This window comes from Phodopus roborovskii, unplaced genomic scaffold (genome assembly GCF_943737965.1).
Source record: "Phodopus roborovskii unplaced genomic scaffold, PHOROB, whole genome shotgun sequence".
NCBI lineage: Eukaryota > Metazoa > Chordata > Mammalia > Rodentia > Cricetidae > Phodopus > Phodopus roborovskii.
In genome coordinates, this window is record NW_026125278.1 from 16,241,521 (window position 1) to 16,259,041 (window position 17,521).

The window sequence follows — 17,521 nt, forward strand, 5'->3', positions numbered from 1 at the left end:
ATTATTAGCATTCAAGGATGAAAGATCTCCAAGTGCATTGACCAAAAGCGGTGATGGTGTTACTAAACAAACAAAATAAGCTGCAGAGGTACGGGTCTTATAAAAATGTCCTGTTTTAGTCTAGGTTTAACGTTCAAGAACATTTAAATCTTTAATCATTCTATATGTTGTGAGGTCATATTTTTTTTTAATTTTCATACAGATGGTTAACCTGTTTTGAATGGTTTGTTATTTCAGACATGATCTGGTCATGTAGTGTTCAGCGAGGTTCTCAAACTCATGTAATTTCTCCTGCCTCAGCCTCACAAGTGCTGAGATTACAATTATGTAGCACCATAATCAGTTTCATAAACAGCATTAGTTGGAGACTGTTCTTTTTAACACCTGTGATGAAAACAATTGAATTTGTGAATATGTACTGTGGTGTGTGTATATGTGAAATAGAGTTCATACACATATCTACTTCATACATGTAATTCTAGAACATTCTCTTTCACTGATCTTTATATCTATCTTAGTTCCCCCCATGTACCTGTGATAGAATAGTGTAGGCTGAAGGGTACACATATAAACTCAACTTCTGAAACCATCGTAAGAAGTTTTAATGCTTGAATTTTAGAAAGGACACATTTAAAAAAGTAATGTCAGCCTTTAATCCCAGCACTTGGGAGGAAGAGGCAGGTGGATTTCTGTGAGTTCAAGGCCTACATGGTTTATAGATCAAGTTCCAGGGCAGGCTCCAACACTACATATGGAAATCTAGTCTTTAAAAAGTGAAACAAAAAAAAAAACAAACAAAAACAACAACAAGCAGAACAACAATGTCTCTGTATGCCAATATCATACTGCCTAGAAGATGCTAATAAATGTTAGTTTTAAATACCAAAACATTTAAATATTATTAAAGTATTAATCTCAGTAGAAAACATTCAAACATTCAAAGGCATGAAAAAATCAAAGGGGTTAATTTTAAATGAAAAAAAAAAAGGAAACATGGAACTGAGAGCTGTTATCGGAACGAAGCTATCACTCAAATTGCATGAAAACACTCTGGAAAGCAGGGATGAGGAAGGGCCTTATAGGTGAAAGGTGCCAGTGATTGAAGTCAAGCATGGAGAGCCACAGGTTTAACAAGAGATTCTCAGAATTGGGCCCACAGCTGAGATGCAAAAGAATACACCCTGATCCATGTTTCACAGCTTAACTTTGCCCAAGTACTGAGCAGACAGAAAGCCAGTGCTGAAATGGTTAAATTGTTGACTAAGTCTACAGCATGGATGCTTCTAAAGGAGTGCCTATACTCTGGTGAGCAATTCAGGACTCAGCAGGGGATTGAAAGAATCAGAGGCAGAGTGTCAACCCCATTGATGGCCAGCAAATTACAGAAGCCCAGTGGAAGTCATCTGCAATGAACACAGTCACAGAGGCAGGCCTGAGAAAGGGAAGGAGATAGCAACAGATGTGAACTGTCCAGTGAGACAGTCAAGTGTCCACAGGAGAAAGTAAGTGCAGTCCAGAGTCACTACAGTGTTATAGGATGCCACCTCCAGAGCAAATCATTCTACGAAACAAAAGCCTCTGGGATCTGTATCCTTCCCCCTGTGGGGCTTTTGAAAAATCAGGGGTTTAATTTTAAATTCAATAACTGCAGAGACTTCTGTGTGTTTATTGGTATCCCTAAGACTAAGACAGTTTCTGGCAGACACTTCACTACTAATTGTAGGTTCTTCACAAGGTAATGATGGGTCTAGTTCTGAGGCCAGAGTCTCTGTGGAAGTTCAATATGATGAAACAACTTCATATACATTAGTTAAATATTGAAATGTGAATCAAAACCAAGTTACAAGTGAGATAAACTAATGTATTAAAATACTTTAAAGCAGAATTTAAAATATGGTGATAGGTAAATATAGGCTTTAATTTTTTTTTGAAATATGAAGGCATGGTTCTTTAATTTCAGTTTTTACTGGCTTATTTGCTAACCAGAGATGCAAGTTAGTGAATGCAAGGGGGGGATGATTACTATTACTAATGACTAGATTTCTAAGGAAGACATCAGATTCCCTAAGCAAAGCAAATAGTAACCATTGGGAAGCTATCCTTAATGAGGAAAGGGGAATGACTTCCTTGCAAGTACAGGCTGAGTTCAACCCCCAAGGTCCATGTAGAAATGCTCTGTCTAGTGGTGGGGATTTGTAACCCCATCATTGTGAAGTGAGACAGGAATCCCCCAGGCTCACTGACTAGTCATTCTAGCCCAATTGGTGAGCTCCAGGCAATAACAGATGCAGCTTCAAAGGAAGTGAACAGCATGCTTGGGCTGATTCCCCAGATTGTCCCCGGGGCCTCCGCCATCATGGGCATCCACACATACATGAACATATTCACACAAGTACCAACACAAGGCTAAATGTTTTAAAAAGAAATTCTCTTTAGTGCAGAATAGTGCATGCCAGCCTTTAGTCACTAGAGGGGAGTGTTGTTTCATACCAACTAAGTCAACTCTTGCAGATGGCAAAAAGTACCAACAGGAAACCAACCACCAGGGCCTCGAAGTTATTTGCAAGGTGAACAGCCAAAAAGTAGATAACTAGAGATGGAAAAATGTAACAATGAAAGAGTTAAGGCGAGGGAGAGACTAGTCGTCTTTGCCAACACATGTTCTCATGTGGGTATTCACAGCAAGCTTTAGGGCCTAGGGAGATGGCACCATGAATAGAATTCAGCCACAAAGACTTAACTGAGATTCCCAAAGTCTGAGTAACCCAGTGCTGGGGTGTGGGAGGAGAATCAACAGGTGCAGAGTCACAGTGAAAGACACCTGATGCTGAAGTCTGACCTCCATGCAAGCAAGTGCACACACGCGCGCACGCGCGCGCGCGCACACACACACACACACACACACACACACACACGTGCTCTCTCACACACATACACTCACACATACCTACCTACACACACACACACAGTCACACATACCTACCTACACAACACACACACAACAGTCACACATACCTACCTACACAACACACACACACACGTGCTCTCTCTCTCACACACAGTCACACATACCTACCTACACAACACACACACACAACAGTCACACATACCTACCTACACAACACACACACACAACAGTCACACATACCTACCTACACAACACACACACACGTGCTCTCTCTCTCACACACAGTCACACATACCTACCTACACAACACACACACGTGCTCTCACACACACACATTCACACATACCTACCTACACACACACACTCACACACACACATGCTCATGCACACACACACATTCACACATACCTACCTACACACACACACACACGTGCTCTCTCTCACACACACATACACTCACACATACCTACCTACACACACACACAGTCACACATACCTGCCTACACACACACACTCACACACACACATGCTCATGCACACACACACATTCACACATACCTACCTACACACACACACTCACACACACATGCTCATGCACACACACACATTCACACATACCTACCTACACACACACACACTCACACATGCTCACGCACACACAAGAGTGGGGGATAGAAAGGGAGATGATATATTATTGATATTTAATTAATACTATAAATTAATAGAATTTAATTTGTAATTCTATTAATTATTAACAAATAGGATTTTTTTGATGTAACTATGGGGTGGCATTATTTTCTTTGATGAATGAATTCTGAAATGCTTTCAATATTTTTAGACTAGAATTTCACTCATTGGTGAAAACGTGAATTTAGGGTGTACTCCCATCCATGTGTTTGCTTGCTTTTACGTCCACGAATGACATCAACTGCTCTTAAACGTTTAAACTGACATTATCCTAGGGAAAAAAAATACTTTCGCAATATGAATTTGGGATTAGTTCGAAGTAAATAAAGCAATAATTTGAAGACTTAAAGCACAGCTCATCACTATTCTTTCTCATTGTAAATATTATATATTTTCCCTAAATAAAACAAAGAACCCCCGAAAATTCAATGACAGCCAAACACGATCAGAAATCAGCATTGCGATCCGCGCGGACACCAACACGTCTAACTTGGCCCTTACTTTTTTTTTTTTTTTTTTTTTTTTTTTTAAGGTATCAATTAACAAAGTCGGATGCAGGAAGAGCCCCAGGGCTAGCAAGTGCTGGCCAAGGGGGCGCTGCGCCAGGTGATCCCGGCGGACCCCGCCCTCAGCCTGCCCACGCGCGGCACCGCCCCTCAGGCTCCCAGCCGCGGGTGGAGCCTCGCGCGGCGTCAGGCGGCGCCTGCCCGGACCCCGCAGCCTGGCGCGGGCGGCGGCGGGTGATGGAGAGCAGAGTTCCTGCCCGCGCCGTCCTCCCGCGCGCGCGGCTACCCCGCACCTGAGCGGGGAAGCCCCTCGCCCCGCGCGCTTTTCCGCGGCCCCGCTACTCCGGCCGGCCGGCATGTGGGCGCCGGAGCGCTCCGGCGAAGCGCGCAGCAACCTGTCAAGCGCTGCTGCGGAGGACTGCGGCTCGGTGTCGGTGGCCTTCCCCATCACCATGATGGTTACCGGCTTCGTGGGCAACGCGCTGGCCATGCTGCTTGTGTCGCGCAGCTACCGGCGCCGCGAGAGCAAGCGAAAGAAGTCTTTCCTGCTGTGCATTGGCTGGCTGGCCCTCACCGACTTGGTGGGGCAGCTCTTGACCAGCCCCGTGGTCATCCTCGTGTACCTGTCACAGCGGCGCTGGGAGCAGCTCGACCCATCGGGTCGCCTGTGCACCTTCTTCGGGCTGACCATGACGGTGTTCGGGCTGTCCTCGCTCCTGGTGGCCAGTGCCATGGCCGTGGAGCGCGCGCTGGCTATCCGCGCGCCGCACTGGTACGCCAGCCACATGAAGACTCGCGCCACGCGCGCGGTGCTGCTAGGTGTGTGGCTGGCGGTGCTTGCTTTCGCTCTGCTGCCTGTGCTGGGGGTGGGCCGATACAGCGTGCAGTGGCCCGGCACGTGGTGCTTCATCAGCACCGGGCCAGTGGGCAACGAGACCGACCCTGCGCACGAGCCTGGCAGCGTGGCCTTTGCCACCACCTTCGCCTGCCTGGGGCTGCTGGCTCTGGTGGTCACTTTTGCCTGCAACCTGGCCACCATCAAAGCCCTGGTGTCCCGCTGCCGGGCCAAGGCCGCCGCCTCGCAGTCCAGCGCCCAGTGGGGCCGGATCACCACCGAGACCGCCATCCAGCTCATGGGGATCATGTGTGTGTTGTCTGTCTGCTGGTCTCCGCTATTGGTAAGTAGTGATGAGGGTGGGGCATTTGTAGCGAGCGGTAAACGGAAACTTTCTGGAAAGTCTGGCACCCAGAGTGCTGGGCAGGCCAGTGCTCTGCAGCTTTGGGTTGCAGCCTCCAGCCAAGTGTCTCAGCCGCTTGTGGAGCTTGCAAGTGTCAGCCCGCCCAGGCGTGCCAGGCACAGGTGAAATTGCAGATAATCTGGGCGCAGAGATCGACAGGGCGGCTCAGAGCTAGCGCAGATTGACGCTTGCCCCTGTGTTACAAGCAGAGATGTATTGACAACTCTGAGTTTTAATTCTAATACCGCTCTTGATTTTCTGCTGGGAAAGTTTGGTACCCAGGAGCCTGACAGGTTCCAGCTCTCAAAGCGTCAGCAACACCCAGGCCCCTCCACTCCACAGCTAACCCTGACACCTTGATACCCTGTAAGGATGGACATAAAAGTCCTCAGCTGGCTACTGTCTGTAGGGAAGAGCAGGAAGGCGCAGTTGCTTCAGCCCCTGGACAGCCATTAAGTAGATTGTGTGTACACCGCAGTGGATGACTCTCAGCTCAGTAGCACACTCCCCAGTAGCAGCACCACCCTTTGGCGAGCAGTCACTGGGGTCTTGTTGCCCTCCTTAAAGGCAAGTCTTTGCGATCCCAGAGACAGGAGGTAAGGGTGCCTCAGTCCCTGGCTCCCCCACCATCCATCAAAGAACTACCCAGAGGAAGCAGCACTTCCGCATGATCCCTATCCCCCGCTCTCACATGGTGTTTTTGAGGTTTTCTTCTGTGGCACTTGTAGCTAGAAACTTCTGTGGTTAAGTGCGGTTTGCTAATTCGCGAAGAGTGCATTCTTACTAAGTATGCAGCAGTCTAGCTTAATCGACATTCAGAGCAGCAGCCCCAGCCCCAGCCCCACGGTTTGGGCAGTTGCCGCCCATTACACACACGCGCACGCACACGCACGCACACAGCATTTAACAAAATTTAGCATGGCAACAGTTCGGTGTACAGTTCGGTGAAGTCAGAGAAGGCGAATTGCCTTGCGACCTGAGGTCGGTCCTCCTTCGAATCGGCTGTGTGGTTTTTTTCTTTCCCTCCACCGTCCCCTGATTTCTGATCCTGACAGAGCAAGCCTTTGAGACCCCCCCCCCCCCCCCGCCCCGTGGCTGTCCTGGGGTTGTGCAGACAAGACAGTGCCGCTGGGACCTAACTGGCCACAAGTGACCGAGTGAGTGGTCACGGTTTTTCTCCAGGACCTAGGACACAGGCTGATGTCATCACCACATTTACCAGAGCCAGCACCAATTTTAGACATTTACTGCCTTGGTTGAGGAATGAGGTGTAGGTGGCCAAGCAGAGGGAAATGAGGCTCCCAGAATAAACACTTCACTGAAACAGTTTGCAAACCTATCACAACCGTCAGGAACCAGAAATCCCGCCCTGTGGTCCAGAGCTCAGAGAGAGGCCCTTAAGACACAAGAATGGGGTGACTAGCTATTGGATGACCCCAACTGGTTGAATTTTGGACACTTTATACGTTCATTTCTCACAAAATGATTAAAATGAATTTGTACCAGAGGAGATCATACCAGTTTCAAAATAAGCAATTGTGTTTATTCCTGCATGTGCACATGTGCTATACATCCGTGTGTATGTCAGTGAGAGCACACATGTGGGGGTGTGCACATGCACTGTTGGGTGCCTTTGCATGTGGAGCTAGAGGCTGACATTGTCTTCTTTGGTCCTGTTTCACCTTGGGCATGAGGCAACCGAACCCAGCTCTCTTGCTTGGTTAGGTAAGCTTGCTGCTGGATCCAGAGATCTCCCCTTATGCCTCCCATCCTCCCAAGCACTTGCGTTACCATGGCCACCACACCCGCCCATCATATTATTTGGTGATCCAAGCTGTACTTGGACAAGTCCTTTACCTACAGAGTCATCTTCCCTCCCAGCCCTAGAAAAGGCACATTAAAAAATGGTTCTTTTTGTTTTTTTGTGTGTACCATCAAAATACATATCAGTACATTGTCAGAAAGAACTGTGGTGCAAACTTGGAAAGACTTTTGTGTTTGTTTGTTTTGTTTGTTTGTTAGGAAGTTAGATGAACCCCATGATCTGTATTTTCCCCTGTAAATGTCAATGTGAGAAGTCGTCTGCATATTTTCTAACTATGAGTAAAATGTGGGTTTCCTACTGTCTTTGGAGAAGTTAGGCATAGGGTACTGAGCTAGCTACCTACATTCTGCTTGGCTGTAAATTTATCTTGTTTTGAAGTTTCTCTGATAATAATTGTTACTGTCAGAAAATGTAGCAGATCCAACATCTGTAAGAAAAGAAAAGAATGAGCACCTTGTTCCTCCCCACAGAATAAAGCACAGCTGTCCCTTACCACCACACATGTAGTCGGTGGGAGTGCAAAGCCTCTCTTTCTTAGAAGGGAACCTGTCAAGATGATGAGGTCAGTAAGAAGTGGCCTTTCTGGGCAACTGGGCTGTGTTTAGTATGTATTAGTAGATATCAAATTGCCATTTCATTGGTATCAGCCAGTTGACTCAGCAAGCTACTGACTTATTTTTTTTTAACTTTTAAACTTTCATGAGCCATGCCATCAAATACTCTAGTGATATGACATAATCATGAGATTCCTGGGCACAGGAACCCCTAGAATGGTGTTTAGACAGCGCCAGGACAGAGACACTTTGTAATGTAGCCTGGTGTCCCCAAAGAGATGTGACTGATACTGCAGCCACCAAAAAACAATAAATCCAAGCTATCAATACATCCAAAGCTACGGATGCTATGAAGGGTCAGGTCCAATGAGCAAGCAGCTGCTCACCTTCAGCCTTGGGACTGGACATAGGAGCCTGGAAATGTTTGTCCCCACCCCTGAGTTAGCCACATCCCTGCTCAGTGTCCATACATCCATTCTCATAGGAGCACTTCAGTGGAGATGCATTGTAAGTGGCATTTGCTTTAATAAGACACACTAGATAGACTTGGTAGATGATTTTAGGGGACAATGTGACTCTACAACACATACCTGTAGCTCCTGCCATGTTTAGGTGGTGCTCAAGGAAAAATTAAAATTGAATATGCACCTTAGGAAGAGGCTATGAAGTAAGAGAATTCATTACATTTTAGAGTTTACTTCAATATAATGTACCATTTGGTTGTTTCTTTCCCTAATTCCTCTTTCTGTCTTCTTCCCTTCCTTCCTCCTTCCTCCTTCCCTCCCTCCCTCCTTCTCTCCCTTCCCCTTCCTTCCTTTCTTCCTTTTTTCCTTCCTTCCTTTATTCCTTCCCTTCCTTCCTTCCTTCCTTCCTTTCTTTTTTCTTTCTTATTCTGAGCACTGGTGATAGACCTGAGGGCCATGCACTATAAATTCAACTCTAAATAGACTTGCACAAACCTGGTCAAAGGGTAGCTGGAGAGATGGTTCGGCAGTCAAGAGCACTGGCTGCTCTTGCAGAGGAACTGGGTTTAGTTCCTGATACCCACACGACAGCTGAACTGTCTGTGACCAGTTCCAGGGGATCCAATACTCTCTACTTCTGCATCCGTGAGCACCAGGCTAGACAGGTGTGTGTGTGTGTGTGTGTGTGTGTGTGTGTGTGTAGATAGAATACCCATACACATACTTTTTTTTCCAGAGCAGTGAACTTCCACACTTATGAGTGAAACAAAACAAAACAAAATCATGCAAGATAGGCTGGAATTCATGCCTTTAGCTCTCAGAGAATCCCCTCCGGAAAGAGGTCTGCTGGCATGGCTTAACCTTGTGGCTGACTTCAGTGTGTCCAGACGCACAGCCACTGAGGACAGTGTGCACAGTAGATTAAAGGGATGCATGTGGAATCTCCACAGATCCAAACTTGCTGGTTTGTTCTCAAATGACAGAACAATGACTCCCCCTTGGGTGGCAGGCAGAAGAACCTTCTGTATGGAGATTGGGAAGACAAATATTACTAGGACTCTGGGTGTGGGTGTATGCAGGCTGGAAAAGGATGAGGCTGGCTGCCACTTTAGTTTGAGGATAGAATGAGTGGGAAAGCTGGTTAGCGAAAGGAAGGGACGTCTGCCGCCTGGATGGAATCCTGTGTGTTGTTGCTGGGCTTTCTTATGAGAAGCCTCTCATTTAACTGAGACTGTCACCAGCTCCCACAACACCAACATTCAATCTCGAGCTTCCAAGGAATTAAAACCAGAGTTGTGACCCAGGACATCCACCTCTGACTTTACTTTCAGTTTTGGTTATGGGTTGCCTGCTACTTGTTTTGCCTGGAGGCTGGGGATTCCAGCCTTAACCAAAGCATGGGAAGCCCTATGCCTCCTGACCGGCAATGCACAGAGGTGGCCCTTCTGCTGGGAGAGAATTCTCAGGGTTGGACACTTTCATCGGGGAGAGCCACCAGTGTGGTTCGGTGGATGCAAGTTTGCAGTTTGGTCTATGCTGTGTACTGAGGAGCTGAGTAAGTGGGCGGGAGTGGATTCTCTGGACGACACAGCTGAAGGCCAATATAACCTAAAGTTCAGTGAGATACATCGTAACTAAAAGACATTTAATTTGGGGGTTACGGTGCTTCTTGAGCGTTTGAGGGGAGTCAGACTGTCTACAGAGTAGCAGGACTGTGACCCACCAGCCTTTCTCATTGAAAAGATGCAAACAAAGGTCAGCCACACAGGGTTTAATGTCGCTAACAGCCCACGGTGCCCCCCCCCAGGTGAGGTGCTGCAGGGTGTAGTGGAATCAGAGCTTCCCTTCCTGGTCCCAGGTCCCAACACTGTCCTCCAGGGCAGCAAGAAGACTTCCCACAGGTGCAGTGCTCTTTAATCAGGCAGGGTCTCCATCTTGGCTCTGAGGCCCGCAGCTGCCCCCTCCCTCCCACTATTCCTCATTGAGGCGGTAAGAGGGCAGATTAGACTCCCACTTTCTCCCAGAGATGCCAGTTTCCATAGATAAGGATGGAGAATGGTTTGCCCGAGTTCTGCACCTAAGCGTACCGCAGCAATGCAGGTAAATAAAACCACTCATTCTCTCAAGATGTAGTGGGTGGACAACATACAATTTCTCCAGTGACGGGCACCCACGGGGTAGTGGGATAGCTTAAGAATGTACTGTGACCCAGGCTGCTATCCATTTGCATTTTCTCATCCTGGCGCTGCAGTCAGGAACCCCCTTTTCTTAAAGCTTGATGGATTGCACTTCCCCTCTCTTGTGGGGCAGGGGTAGTCACAACCATGTGCTCTGGAGCCTGCCTCACGCTTGTGTGAACAGGAGGACTCACCACCCACAGCCAGCTCTCCTCGATTCAGCTGTCCTTCTCTGGGTTGGAGGTGAGATTCTGCATCCTCTGCTCCCACACCTTGCTGGATTCTCTTCTAGTCAGGGTTCTTTACACACAGAGCTGACTTCACTTTGTGCAGCTGGCTGTGATCTAGGCTGGTTCTTCTGCAGACTTAACAAAGAGTTAATCTCTGCAGGTAGCCAACAGACAGCAGAGACAAACTGAGCCTCCAACACTGACTCCAAACCCAGAACTGAATTTGGAGGAACCTTAGATGTAACCAAGTGCGGGGACCTTGAGTTTTACCATCCTCTTGTGCTAACCAGGAACTTTTAACATGTGGTATTATTTTATTAATTATTTGCAGAGTAGAGATACCACATTCACATTCTGCGGTGTACTCAGATGGGCATGACCTGGATGGTCACACATGGCTTCAGCAATGCAGGCTTCATGGCAGATAACTGAAGACACAGAAAGTGAAACTTGACCATTCGCCACATAATTATGCAAGAAAAGGAAAGTGTTTATTAATTTAGGCAAAAGCCACGTCACAAAACACAGGCCATGTTGGCGTTAGAAGCCCATTTTGTTCTGTAATTATCAACTGAAAAAAATAAGTACAGTTTTAAAAATATACCTTCTATTAATTTTGCAATGTTTCTTAAAAGCAGATTTCATGTGATTGCTGTGCTTATATGTCTTTCTGAACACTGGATAGATTTCACAATTAAATATATATTGCTGTTACTGGTGTGAGGCCTGAGACCTTGAAGCCAGATATCCTGGCTCACACCTGGGATCCAAACACTTGGGAAATGAAGGCAAGAGTGTTACTGTGAGTTACAAAGCACCCTAAGCTAAAGAGAGAGAGAAAAAAATGTAAGCTCTGTCACAAAACAAAAACAAGACAACTCTCAAAATAAATATATAAGAAATAAATAGAAAAAAAAATTTTTTCTGGGGGGGGCAGACATTGTTCAAGTTGAGAATGAGAGATTCCAAAGGCAAGATGCCTAGGTGGGGAATTCTCAAAGTAGAAGCTGTCTTTTGCCTGCTACTTTGTCTGAGCTGGGCTCCTGGCCCATCACAGAGGACTCCTCTCCCCTGAAGCCCCCAGGCCAGCCTACAGTGCAGGGACCCACAAAAGCACTCATCTGTTTCCTTCGTTACATGTCAGAAGCCAGTTTATCTCGCCGCCATCAGTAAGTCAAAATAGCTGCCTATTCTAACCTCCTTTACAGGTCTGGCTTCCCACAGCACTGAACAGATGAATGTGTTCTTTGCTGTGGGCACAGTGTTGGGCACAAAGGAGCAGGCACCTAGCATGTTTTTCTGAGGGAGAAAGAAGGACGGGAGCCTACATGTAATGGACAAGACTGCACATTCTTTCATCCAGCCTTCCTGTGAATATTCACTACCATCTCCCCACACTCATGGTTCTGGTGATACACAGCCAGGAGGATGCTTCATATACAGAAGGGTGAGGGAGCTACGCAGCTCTGGGAGGGGGGGCACTATTATGTTGTATTCCACGAGAAGACACAGCGGTGTTTAACCTGCCCGGCTCCTTCATAGCCATGATGGTAAAGCTAAGGTAGGTGCATCATCTTCCTCCATGAAGCTTTTGGTAGACGGCTATACTTAATCCTGTAATCTAGCATACCCAGCCTTGTAGATCTTTGAGTAAGGCAGTAATGGGATCTGAGGATGGAGAAGACCCTGGTGGCTTGGGGGCTGACATCGGAGCCCTTGAGTCTGATGACAGACAAGTGTAGATACACAAACTAGAGTCATCCCTTTCCCCTTAAGAGTTTCTGTAAAAGATGGGGGGTGGGAAGTCACTTGGCACAGCACGGATAGCAGGGAGGGCAGCAGTGGAGAAACCAAGTCGTGGAATGTCAAGGCACCCTGTGGTCAAGATGGGCTGAGGGGGCAGCTGCCTTGGCAGGTGTCTGTGGATTAGGAATAAGAATTCCCATTGCTTCCTGGGTAAATTGTGTTGCTGCTCTGCTCCCAGAACCCAGGAAGACCACATAGTAAAGCAAAGCATCTCCTTGACCTCTTTCTGGGATATTCTTGGTGAAAATCAAACTTTGTCTGAATACCTTTCCTTAGAGAGTATTTGCTACTTTTCAAGAATAACATGAAATTTCTCAGAACTGAGCCTTGCGCCAGATGGTTTGCATAGAAGAGTTCCCAAACATTTTACAAGTTCCCCCAAGTGGTGTGCATCAATAGTTGCAATTTGAGAGAGTCAGGGTCAAGTTGGGAGGACAGGCTCACCCACCTAGCAGGTGCCTCTAACAGCCCAGTGCCTCCTGGGTTGTTCTTTCTGTTAGAAAATTCTCCTTTGTGCCAAACCAGTTGAGTCAAAACCTGACTCCACGCTTGGGTTTCAATACTATTCCTTGGGTTTATAGAGCAAAGCCAGCTTCTCTTTTTCCTTCTTTCCTTCTTTCCTTCTTTCCTTCCTTCCTTCCTTCCTTCCTATTAAGATCTGTCATCTTAAAAATTGACAGCTGAGTCTCTGCAACATTTGGACAAGTTGTCTGTCAATCAACTTGTGTCCTAGTGACAAAACACCTGAGCTTGGACATGAAACTACAGCTGCAGAATTAGAGAATCCCTACAAGGTACTCCAATGCTCATGACAGACACTGAGGAAATTGAATACTTTAATTCAGAAAGACTAACTTTCGGAAAAAAAAAATTCTCAGTGTGCCAACCTCAGGAAAACCAACATCAGTCAAGTTGGCAATAAAAACATGACAGGTCAGAATATTGGGTTTAAGATTTTGTAACAGTTGGACTTAAGAACCAGAAAGTGCATATACCCTGAGAATTTTAGAAAGGATACTGAGTATGTTTTACAGTGGCCACCAAAGGCCAGAAAAGAACTCTAGATTACCATGACTCTTTCCTGCTAGGGTAGACCAGTATTTCACACCCCAAACAAACAAAAATTATGATGTGTGTAGTTAAGGTTTACAATAAGATTCTTCACTTTTTTAGCTCAAGTAAGCTAAAGACAATATGGCCGCCATTGAATGAATCACAAGGATCCCATCAAAAGCTGACCAGGCAAAGAAAGGAGACCCTCATCAGCCTCGCTGATGACCGTGGGGAGACCACCCAGGTCGCCTCCCATTCAGCCACCAATTGCATTGTGGCCCTAGACAAAAATGCTCAAGCCCCCGGGGTCTAGAGATGACAGGATGACTTAGGTGGGGTTAGGAGGTGTTTCCACTGAAGAGTCCAAGTCAGTAGTGATCATACACTGAAGAGAACACTGAGGGTGGCTGAAGAAGTGGGTAGAGGGTTTCTCCCACACCATCCTGAGACTCTTCACCACTGTCGTTCAAGGAGACCTGGGCCCGCTTCAGGTCATGGCTTCACTGTCGGCTGTAGGTTGAGCAGCTGGGGAGTTTGACAGTTAGGGTGTAAAGAGCAGCTACTGGACTTGAAGAGCTGCCCCGTTGAGAAGTATGCAAGGGGACGCACATTCCAGCCACCTTGATGCTTGACTCTTAAATCACTTTCCCAGACTCCTGGCAAGAAAGAACTGACGCAATTGGTTCCAATGGGGAAAAATGCAAGAGAGCTTCAGAGTGGAATTTTGCTCTGAGATAGAAAGGTGACCCAGACAAAGCCATGGCTCCTCATTCTCTGCCCCCTCTGGACACTGCACATGTGACTTGAGGGGAGGGGGTGTCACTGTCTTCATTTTCAAAGCACATGGCTTTGTTCTCCTCACAAAGCTGCTACACACAAAACTTTAGCACCGGACCATCCCAGGACTCTTGGGGAGCCCCTCCCCAACCCAGCTTCTGTAGGCTTTCCTGAGCTCTTGGCTAGAGGACCCCTCCCCGCCCCAATCCCAGTTTAGACATTCACTGACCTACAACCTGTTAGAACAATCTCACGGATCTTGTATTTGTAGAATTGTGTCCTCCACCGTGGGTCTCTGGAGAAACTCGAGGCTGTAACAAAATGGATACTGTTTTCCATAGTCACTTTTCACGAAATGAAGCTGAGAACTCACTTACTGTGATAAATGTGAATAAAGTCAAGCAAGGTGGGGAGCAGCAGGCAAGGCTTCTTGGACTGGGCTTTCAGGGAAAATGCCTCTGAAACCCACATCCAAGCTGAGGCCAAAAAGGCCAGGAAGACTCAAGTGTGATGACTCATCTTCATTGTCACCTGGACTGGATTTAGAATCTCCTAGAACTGAGTGGGTCTGTAAGGGTATTCCCAGAGGGTGTATCTGAAGAGTCAAGACCCACCCCACCCTAGCACAGGGACTGGAGTTCTGAGCTGAATAAGGAGAGAAGGAGGGAATGGTTGGCCTCACTTACTGAGGCCAAGTGTGATTCTGCCTCCAAGCCTTCCCTGTTGTGATGAAAAGTTCCTTAAACCATGAGTCAGAACAAACCTGCCCCTGTCGTCTTCATTCAGATGCTTTTGTTGGGTATATTTTGTTACAGCACCAAGAAGAGTAAGTGACACTCAATGTAGAATCAGAGCCCGGGGCTGAGGGAGCGAACTCTCTTTTCAAGTGCATTCAAGAGGTAGAAAGCCACTGTGACTGGAATGAGACCTGAGAAGCAAGGAGGCGGAGCTTAGGGATTTGGGTGTCTGAAGACCTAAGGGCAGCTGTGGAGACTGGACTACAGGAAACAGGAACAGGACACTCAAAGCAATGAGAGGACCAGTGCATCCAAGTGGTGAGGCTGCCAGGCCAGGCAGGCACGCACGCACGCAGTGGAGACCGCGTGTACACAAGTGCTTGTGCGCGGTTATTTACCACATCTCCAGCTCCTCTGTCCCAGTCAGCTGACCCAGACTAGAGATGAACCCATTCTACCTCACTGGGCCTCTAGAGGGGAGGAGGCCAGCTATGCACAAATGGCTTCCCCCACTCCCTGAGAGGGAAATGGTTGCTTTCAGTTCTAGCTCATGGATGCTAAGCCTTTGGATATTTTTTTTGGGGGGGGGAGGGAGGGGGTGATGTTCCCCTTCTGCGACCTGACTCAGAACAGTCCCTCAGAGACACACGGGCTGGCAGAATTTACTTAGAAAACACCCGCTGCTATCCTAGCTCTTGTTTCTCCGTGTAAGGTCCAGTCCGAGAGCTCATCTGCCAGGCAGACCTCAGCGGGAGGTGTTTATTGCATTTGTGATGAAACTAGCTCTCAGGATCATTCACTTTCTTCCTAACCGGGAGAGATTCACAAGTTCATATTCCGTACATTTGAAGTCTGCGTTGTCAGACTGAAAGCCACTTTAGGCAAAGATGACAAACTGGGGGGTCAGGGTACATGCTTGGCTCCAGTAACAGCAAGGGTTGTCGGTTCCTGAAGTGGCTGGAGACAGCCTTCCTCGTGTATCTCTGACTTTTTGGTGTCTTGCCAAGTGTCCAGATCCCCAGTTCAGGCCCTCCTTCTCAGGAGCCAACCTCAGTTTTGCTTACAGCTTCAAGTCGCTAGGTTTATTTATATTTACAGTCTGCCAAGTGAGGCTTTAGTCTTCTTCACAGCAATACAATATTTCAGTGATGATGTCATCTTTAAACACCATTTAAACGCCATAGATACCCCTCTCCTGTTTTGCTCTTTCACAGGAACAGCTAGAGATGACAAAAAAAAAAAAAAAAAAAAAAAAAAAAAAAGTCTCATTCCCCTGCATCATCTTCTAAGACTTAGGTGAGTTTTGCAAAGCTATGATGAAAGAGATCAACTTGAGACGCTCCCAGAAGTGAGTGGAGAGTATATTGAGAGGTCTGCACTGAGACTCTAAATGCTCAAATCTTAAGTGCCACCAGGAGGAAGGTGATCCACAAAAGGAAACCTGCAGTCTGTATTCTCTTGATAAGTTAGCGGATATGTTGAGGCCAGTGTTCTGGATGGCAGATTTTAAAAGTTATTTAGGGATAGTGATCTCCTCCAAGTTAGCCTGGATCCAAAAGTAAATTTCTCAACATTAGCTTTTCTACAAAAGACATGAGGGAAATTCTGAAGCTCTTTCCTCTGGAATCCACTTCTAATTAAATTATGCTATGGATCAATGTCAGGAAACAGAAACATTTTTCTGACTTCAGAGTCCTAGTCTCCTCCCTAGACTTGGCTCTAGCTAACAAACAACAGAATCTTGGGACAAATGGGGACTCGGGACTCAGTGAGAAGCTACAGGCTTGGCTGCTGTTAGCCATGTAGGGTCCCTGGGAAGAAAATGTTTTCTGCACACTGCTTTTGAACATGAGTTCCTGAAGATTTGGGGTAGATTTGGCTGTGTCAAGGGGTCAGCAGAAGCACCAGGCATCCTGCCTCTGTTTTTGGAATAAATGAAAAGGAATTCTTTACAGGGTGTTTATTAAAATAAAAGACAGAGTTCATTCCTACCATCGAATCCATGCTTAGAAACATCAGTGTGCAGTGTGGATATCTTCGAGCTGTGTGTGTTGCTATGGGAATGACGTAGCAGAGGACAGTGAAGAGAGGCAGGCAGGAAAAAAGGACTCCCATGTTCCCAGCGACTCTCTGTCAGTCTTAAGATAATTGCCCTTCCTGGTATCTGATTTCACCTTCACAAGTTAAGTCAGGCCAGCTCAGAGTTCCCATTCTCATAGTTTTCATCTGCTTTCATGAAGTTTCAGATTACAGACCTTTCCAGATCAAACTTCTGGTAGCCCGTAGACCAGACACTTGTATATACTCTGCCTCATCCTCTTGACTAGCTTGCTTAAACACCTTCAAATAACTTCATCAAGAAGAATACAGTGAAATAAAACCACAAAACCTGTGCAGCCCAGCAAACTGCCATCATTAAAGACTTCCTGGTAAATATACAATTTGTTAACCAGTTGCCATTCTTAGCAACATGGGTTTCTCAGAAACATAATTTGAAGGTGTCTACCAGTAGTCTGTTAAAAGGTTCCACTTCCCCCATGATGCCTTGAAATGTAGAGA

General features: G+C 46.7%; 1 protein-coding gene across 1 annotated transcript in view; it reads left to right on the forward strand.

The window, feature by feature from the left end:
- The first annotated feature begins 4,312 nt into the window (after window positions 1-4,312).
- Window positions 4,313-17,521, forward strand: part of Ptger3 (prostaglandin E receptor 3) — a 28,918-nt gene continuing 15,709 nt past the window's right edge. Inside the window, exon 1 of the mRNA XM_051195717.1 lies at window positions 4,313-5,279. Coding sequence (XP_051051674.1) covers window positions 4,458-5,279 — 822 coding nt within the window. The 5' untranslated portion in view covers window positions 4,313-4,457. The remainder of the gene's footprint in view (window positions 5,280-17,521) is intronic.